The following is an 8613-nucleotide window of genomic DNA, read 5'->3' as shown; positions in this document are numbered from 1 at the left end:
GGTGATTTGAGTCCTTGATTATTTTGACAGCTCTATTTTTGCAGCGTTTGAGGTAGATGTCCTGCAGAGAGGGGAGAGCAGACCCTGAGATGCGCTCAGCTAAGCGCACAACTCTCTGTAGTGCTTTGCAGTCCTGATTGGAGCTGTTTCCATACCACACTGAGATGCACTGAGTCAATACACTTTCTATGGTCCCTGAATAGAAAGTTTTCAGGATTGCTGGTGAGACCCTGAATTTCCTCAGCTGTCGCAGATGGTACAGTCTTTGCCTGGCTTTCTTTACCTGAGTTTGGATGTGTGTAGTCCAAGTCAGGTTCTCGGAGATGTTTACACCGAGGTACTTGAAGCTACTCACCCTCTCCACAGGGGTCCCACTGATCCTGAGAGGAGAGTAGGGCTGCTGCTGTCTCTTCCTAAAGTCCATGATCAGCTCTTTAGTTTTGCTCACATTCAGAGAGAGACAGTTGTCCTGGCACCATGATGTGAGTCTCTCTACCTCATCCAAGTATGCGGTCTCATCGTTGTTGGAGATGAGGCCCAGAACCACAGTATCATCAGCGAATTTAACAATGGATGTGGAGCTGTGAGAGGACACGCAGTCATGCGTGTAGAGAGAGTAGAGCAGGGGACTCAGGACACAGCCCTGTGGGGCTCCTATGTTCAGAGTGATGGAGTTTGAGGTGAACTGGCCAACTTTCACCACTTGAGGTCTGCCGGTGAGGAAGTCTTGAATCCAGTCACAGAGTGAGGAGTTTAGGCCGAGGTCTGTGAGTTTAGATGCCAGTTTGATGGGGACTATAGTGTTGAAAGCTGAGCTATAGTCAATGAATAGCAGCCTTACATAATTTCCATTGTTGCTATCCAAGTGTGTGAGGGAAGAGTGGAGAACGTGAGAAATGGCATCGTCCGTGGATCTGTTTGGGCGATAGGCAAACTGAAGAGGGTCCAGAGTATCAGGGATGGAGGAGCAAATGTGGCTCTTTACAAGTCTCTCAAAAACCTTCATGACTATAGATGTGAGGGCAACTGGGCGATAGTCATTCAGGCAAGAGGGTTTATTGTTCTTTGGCACAGGGATAATGATGGATTTTTTGAATGAGGTGGGAACCACGGCGGTAGCAAGGGACTCATTAAAGATAGAAGTGAACAAACCAGCGAGCTGATCGGCGCAGGACCTCAGAACACGGCCGGTTATCCCATCAGGTCCGGCTGCTTTCCTGACGTTCACTCTCTTTAGCGCCCTCCGAACCTCATCCTCCGACACGGTGATTACAGGATCATCGCTGCTCTGCCTGCTGCTTCCAGACGCGCTGGTCGGCAGAAACGCGCCACCGCCGTTGCCATCGAAGCGGCCGTAGAAGATGTTTAACTCGTCGGCCAGCAACGGATCTGCTCTCACCTCCGCGGAGGATTTGTTTCCGAAGTCACAGATGGTCCTCAGTCCCTGCCACATCCGTCGAGAGTCGTTGAGCTGGAAATGAGACTCAATTCTCTCTCTGTATCTGTGTTTGGCGGCTCTTACTGCGCGTCGGAGAGCATAGCACGATGCTTTGTACTCGTTCGTATTCCCAGACAGAAGAGCCTCATTGTAAGCGGCGGTGCGTGTGTTAACCGCGGCACGGATTGTTCTGTCCACCCACGGTTTCTGATTGGAGAATGTCCTTATCGTTATTGTTTCTGTAGCTTGCTCGGTTAGCGTGTTTACGAAGCTTAATACAGATAAATGTTGCCAACTTAGCCTTTTTGTGGCTAGATTTAGCTATTTTCATACTACCCTGGCAACCTTTCTTCCAAAAGCACCTAGCAACAAATTTAGCTATTTAAAATAAATAAATAATAAACAAAATTGCCAACTTTTAGCAACTTTTGACAAGTGACTCAATAAAAGGGACACATTTTTTTCTCATCTAAACTACAGAAAAAGAGAAACCCAAAGATGACCAGCAGTACACATATCACATGAATTAAGTTAGCTGCTATTTGCAATTGTTCAATTTAATACTACTACTAATAATAACAACTGAATGATTGTTCGTTTATGATATAGCTTGCTGTACCTGTGATTGTTGATCAGTAAAGAAATATCTAGAAAAATGGCAATGTTAGTAATTTTCCAGGACATTATCCGCTGTAACCCGAAAATTTAAATTAGAGGGAAAACACCTTCCTTTACTGTGTCCTATTTATTACAGACTTTTAGATTGCAGCATACTAACTCACTACCAGTACACTGCTCAGAATGTTTAGATTTACTAGTTTACTAGCTAATAATAATAATAAAATGTGTAATATTCAATAATTCAATGCATCAATGATGATAATAATAATGATCAATGCATGCAAGGCTGCTGGCCCCGACGGCATTCCTGGACGTGTGCTCAGGATATGTGCAGAGCAGCTCGCAGGGGTCTTCACAGACATTTTCAACCTGTCCTTCACCCAAGCAACTGTGCAAACATGCTTTAAGTCCACATCCATTGTGCCAGTGCCGAAACACTCCTCCCCAACGTGCCTGAATGACTACCGCCCCGTAGCACTCACACCCATTGTTATGAAGTGCTTTGAGCGACTGGTCCTGGCACACCTCAAGAACTGCCTCCCACCCACACTGGACCCACACCAATTTGCCTACCGTAGCAATAGGAGCACTGAGGATGCAGTATGCACAGTACTGCACTCGGTACTCACACACCTGGATAACAACAACACATATGCACGGATGTTGTTTTCAGTTCAGCATTCAACACCGTCATTCCCTCCAAGCTGATCACTAAACTTGGTGGCTTGGGTGTTAACACCTCCCTCTGCAGCTGGATTATAGACTTTCTGACCAACAGACCTCAGCATCTTCATAGTTTTTGCTCATAGTGTATACATTTACTGCACAATCCATCTGTATAGTATGTTCATCACCCATCTGTATATCATACTGATAGTATTTAAAAAAATTGTAAATTCTCCATAGTACTACTGCCTTATCATTATATTCTGTACATATGTAACATATTGTAGGCACTGTATATCCTGTACCTCTGCTTATTGCACTTCTGGTTAGATGCTAACTGCATTTCGTTGCCCTGTACCTTACATGTGCAATGACAATAAAGTTGAATCTAATCTAATCTAATCTTGAGATTGGATGTAGTGACACAATGTTGCGTCATGATTACATTATGACGTCATCACGCAATGACATCACAACGCCATTTAGCAACAAATCAACCTTCCTTTAGCAACTTCTGCTGAAAATTAGTTGGCAACACTGGTCAAAATAAAATCGGTATGAATTATTACATATCAGCGTCCATTTAAATGTTTCTGAGATACTTTTAACAGCAAATAAATGCTTGCAACATTTGTACTCGAAGAAAGCAAAGTTTTTCAAGTTAACATGGCTAAATCTGTAAAAAAAACAGTTATATTTTATTATCAGTCACTAAATCCAGCCCAAAGACACAGACTACACCAGCTTTACATGGATGTGGTTTTTAATGAATGGTGCATCCAATCCTAGCATTTTACATTCTAATATTGACATGGAATCAAGTTTATAAACCAGCTAACATACACACAAAAGCATTTAAATAACAGTGAATGATCATTAAAATAATTACAAATGCAAATAAGTCTCCAGCACACATACGTAAAAAAGATAATAAATAATAACAACATAAGTCGTGCATTTAAAGTTGGATTTCTTTGCAGCATCAAGGCATGATCTTGCTTATTTTGGCCTTTTGACGTGTATTATTTGCAAGCCATCGCAATTTCCAGTGAATGGTGCATGTTCAGTTAGTTTATCCCTGCTATTCACAACAAAGTGAGACGGAGATGTTCATGGTAGTTAAAAAAACACATGTAATTATAAACATGATAATGAGCAACAATCAGAATCGATAGACATGAAGAATCAATGCTTACTCAATGCCACATTCTTTTTTCTATGCATGTACTAAGTGCAATTCATTTTAAAGCAAGGAAGGGTCACATTTGAAATTTGAAACGTGTTTCAAGTCACACAACCATAATGAAAAACTCGTATGGCATGTAAAGGTCAGTGAATGGACACACAGTGAGTCTGACTGGATGTGAAGGTGTGTTTGTGTGTGAAAGTACTAGTGAAGGATACGTGTCTGTTAGAGTTCAAGATTCTGCTTTCTCTTTTTGTTTCTTGCTTTTCTTTAGAAAACAGGGAGCCTTGAACTTCTTTTTTTTCTTGGATGGAGATTTGGAAGGCGAGCCCTCGGGGGTGTTGCCTGTGGGTTTGTTGGGCGGGGCAGTGGGCGGGGCCGGGGGCGTGGTTTCCGAAGTGTCAGTGGTGGATAGAGCCTTCATTTGTTTCTCTAGCTCCTCCTGCTGTTTCTTTTCATCGCCTTTATCGTTCTGCACCGCTTCTGTGGTTTTCCCATCTGTATGTGAATCGATTTAAATGAAAACGGAAAAGAAATAGCACAGTGCAAATAACAAAAGAAAAGAAAAAGGCAGTTAAGCATTGGTCAGGATGCTCAGGGTTGGAACAGAAGCAGCTGCTATGACATTTCAGTTTTGGCCAACATGCTCATTCAAGTTGTGTGCAATGTCTAAGTTTCTATATACTCACTAGTGAGACAAGATCTCAGTACCAAACGACTGTCCTACAAATTATAATACAGGGACAGAGACAGACAGAGAAGCACAAAGGTGTGAAGACAGATGGAGGCCACAGTACAGAGCTGAAAATGTCACACATAGAAACAAAAACATGAAAACTGAAATCAAAACACACAGATTTTAATACAGACATCCCGTGTTACTGTACATCGTCCCCCGTTAAAGAAATAGCTCACCAAAACATTTGCTGTAAAACTTGCTTACCCTCAAGCCATCAAAGACGCAAATCAATTAGTTTCTTCATCGGAACAGATTTGGAGATAATGTAGCATTGCATCACTTGCTCTGCAGTGAATGGGTGCCGTCAGAATGAGTCCAAACAGCTGATAAAAACATCACAATAATCCACTCCACTCCATCGACTTTTGAAGTGACAATAGGTGTGTTTGTAAGAAACAAAACATTCAGGTGTTTTAACTGTAAACCATCACTTTCTTCCAAAATATGATTCCATAATCTATAATAATGCTTCATCCATTAAAAAAAGTCCATCCTCTGTTGTCTCTGTTTTGGCTTGTAAACAGTGATTGATCTGTGCAGATTTCTCTCCTGATTCAGATCAGAACACTTTATCACTGGAGGAAGCGTTATTATGAATTATGGACTCGGATTTGAGTTAAAAATGCCTTAATGATGGATTTGTTTCAGCTCAGGATGTTAACTGATGGACTGGAGTGGTGTGGATTATTGTGATGTATTTATCAGCTGTTTGGACTCTCATTCTGACGGCACCCATTCACTACAGAGCAAGTGATGCAATGCTACAATATCTGCAAATCACAGAACAGTCACTTTTGGGTGAACTCTTCCTTTAATGCCAGTATATTTACTGATAGCAGATTATAAAAAAAACCCAATCACTGTTTTTTATGTTCCCTTTAGTAACAGGGGTTGTCAATCAGATGATGATGTGACGCACAGATCAGCGTGTATGTGGGACCATAGAAGGTGTTTCTGCAGAGTTCACATGCACAGGTGTGAGCCGAGGGTCTCACCTGACGGTGGGGTCTTTTTGGGGGAGGCGTTCGGGGACGCCCCCGTGTCATTGACCACCTCCTCCACACCTTTTACACAACAACATCAGGGTTGGGAAAAGAAGAAGAAGAAGAGAGGACACAGAAATAGAGGGAGATGAGGTGGAGGTGTACAGTGAGTAATCGCCAGTGCTGGGGAGTAATGTATTAAACATAGCGACACTGCTAAACGAATTACAGTTTTTAGTCTGACAGCAGCTTAGCTGTAGCTTTTCCAGTAACAAGTTCATTTTTCCATTTAAGTCATCACTTAGTGTTCACAAGAGTCCCTGCATGTCATTTAAATTCAACATTAATATAAAACCTTTAGTTCAATTTTGCTTCACGGTTTTTATTCAAACATACTGTATCATTCAAAAGTTTGGGGTCAGTAAGATTTTATTATTTTTTTATGAAGAATTTTATTCAACAAGGAAACATTATTTTTCTAATAAATGCTGTTCTTTTGAACTTTTATGAACAATGAACCCTGATATTAAAATGTATCATGGTTTTTAACACTAATAATAATCACAATTGTGACCCAGGAGCACAAAACCAGTCATAATAAGGGTCAATTTCTTTAAATTGAGATTAATGCATTCATGAAAGCTGAATAAATGATCTTTCCATTGATGTATGGTTTGTTATGATAGGACCATATTTGACTGAGATACAACTATTTGAAAATCTGGTAAAATCTGTCAAACAGAAAACAAGATTATTTTTCTTACCACATTGGCAGATTATTTAGCTTGTTTCAAGCAAAAATTCACTTAATTTTGACAATTTTTTTCTGAAAACAAGACAATAATTTTTACTTGTCTAGAAAATCCTTCTTGATTTAAGAATGTTTAGATATTTTGGCTGGAAACAAGAAAAAAAAAGCAAAAGTAAGAAAAGCATTTTTTGCAGTGAAAAAAAAAATCTAAATATTGAGAAAATCTCCTTTAAAGTTGTTCAAATTAAGTACTTAGCATTGCAATGCATATTACTAATCAGAAATTAAGTTTTGAGCAAGGTGACATCCAATCAATATTTGTCTAAGGATATGTACTGTATAAGTCACGGGGTGTTTATTGAATTCTCTTCTTTAATCCAGTGGGAGAATCAATAAAACATCAATACTTAGGACAGAAATCAATGGCTTACAAAGAAGATAATGTGGGTCTAATCTACTCTTGTTAAGACTCTGTCATCTCGTACCGTCCTGCTTGCGCTGCACCTCCTTGCGGTACTCCTCCAGCTCCTGATCCGTCAGTTCATTGAAGGGGTTCGGAGCGGATGGAGGCTCCACAGCCTCTGGAGTCTAGAAGCAGAACATAATGAATGAATGCATGCCCACAAATGTGACCCATGCATATTACTAATCAAAAATGAAGTTTTGATATATTTATGGTAGGAAGTTTACAAAATATCTTCATGGAACATGATCTTAATATCCTAATGATTTTTGGCATAAAAGAAAAATGTATAATTTTGATCCTTTTGGGACACATATGGTTTCTGATCAATGAAATGTGCTCATTACTACAGATATGCAGAGGTAGGGTATGAGTAAAAGATCTTATTTTATAAATCAGAAACTGTGTTAAACATTTTGTCATTTCTAAGTCCATATTGCAAAATATAATTTTTTTATTAGTAAAAAAAACAAACAAAAAAGACACAACATTTGGAAAAAGTATTTACAATGGGATAAGAAAAACAAACCTGACCCATAGAAATTTTCTGAAACATTTTTTTTTTCAAAACAAGAGAACCATGTAGATAAAAGTATTATTTTTGCAGTGTACATATGAGTATATACTCTGTGATTTACCGGTGGACTGTTGTCTGTGATGACGCTGGCTAAAACCTGAGACTGAGGTCCGGCTGTTTTCATGTCCTGACGATTCTGCTCCCGTATCTGAAATACAAATATCATTTTCATCCTCTATATTGCTTTCAGAAGAGGATGTGATGCATGTGTGCTTTACTGTTCTCCCAAGCTTAAACATTCCACTGGAAAAAAGACGTTTGTGTTTATGAAGACAATTGTTGCTGTCTTAAACATATATGACAAGTAATATTTCAAACTCTTTGCATTAATATTCATTGCTGTCATGCATGCTTTTATTTCAATCAGGAAGTTTGGCAGCAAAATTGTCAATTTTTTACAACAATTAAAGAATTTTATCATGATGTTATGATTGCAATTAATTTATTACAGTCTAAAAAGTGGTTGATCATTTTTAAAGTACTTGTGCAAAAGTAATTTATGCATATTTAAATATAATTTATGAATTTATGAACATAATCATTTATGAATGATGTGCAGTTCTTGTTTCATTCTTTGTATGTGGCATGTTCTGCTTCATCCGACTGAACAATCATCTATTCTTCTTTATTGGTAAATAATCTTCTCTCTATTTCTCTCTCTCTGCATTCTGTGCCGTAATACTTCAAATCTGCTCTCAGATCTGTTAGTATTTTAAACATGCGGCAACAGCTAATGATAATAACTGATTATGATAAAAAATAAAAAAATCTCTTGAAAAGTCTGGACAGTTGCATTTCTAGCAAAAAATCTATTTCAAATAAATGTTCTTCTATCTATTAAAGAATCCTGAAAAAATACATCATGCTTTCCACAAAAATATATGAAACAGCACAACTGTTCTCAACAGTGATGATAATAAAATAAAGGTTTCTTGAGCAGCAAGTCAGCATATTAGAATGATTTCTGATGGTTCATGACACTAAAGACTGGACTGAATAATATAAAATAAAATGTAAAAATATATTAAAGTAGAAAACTGTTATTTTAAATTGCAATAATGCTTCATACTATATTTTTTAATCAGCATTGATAGTGTTTTTACTCAAAATGCATGTTCATAGTAGGATGCACAATCTTTTTTTAACCCTGATTTCAGTTTTTACATCAATAAAATCAGCTGCTGTTATC

The 8613-nt window shown here is 38.6% G+C and overlaps 1 protein-coding gene across 4 annotated transcripts in view; it reads right to left on the bottom strand.

Annotated features, from left to right (window-relative positions):
- Window positions 1-3472: 3472 nt before the first annotated feature.
- Window positions 3473-8613, bottom strand: part of LOC306871285 (beta-adducin-like) — a 29591-nt gene continuing 24450 nt past the window's right edge. For 2 of the 4 annotated variants that reach the window (XM_079419096.1, XM_079419097.1), the window contains 5 exons: window positions 7486-7572; window positions 6870-6972; window positions 5646-5714; window positions 4601-4634; window positions 3474-4409 (listed from right to left, as the gene is read on the bottom strand). In XM_079419096.1, the coding sequence (XP_079275222.1) occupies window position 4409; window positions 4601-4634; window positions 5646-5714; window positions 6870-6972; window positions 7486-7572 (294 nt within the window). In that variant the 3' untranslated portion in view covers window positions 3474-4408. Of the gene's footprint in view, window positions 4410-4600; window positions 4635-5645; window positions 5715-6869; window positions 6973-7485; window positions 7573-8613 lie in introns of all 4 variants that reach the window. The other 2 variants (XM_079419094.1, XM_079419095.1) reach the window with 2 other exon arrangements.

This window comes from Barbus barbus (assembly GCF_936440315.1).
Source record: "Barbus barbus genome assembly, chromosome: 6".
Classification (NCBI taxonomy): Eukaryota; Metazoa; Chordata; class Actinopteri; order Cypriniformes; family Cyprinidae; genus Barbus; species Barbus barbus.
This window is presented reverse-complemented; position numbering and strand designations above follow the sequence as displayed.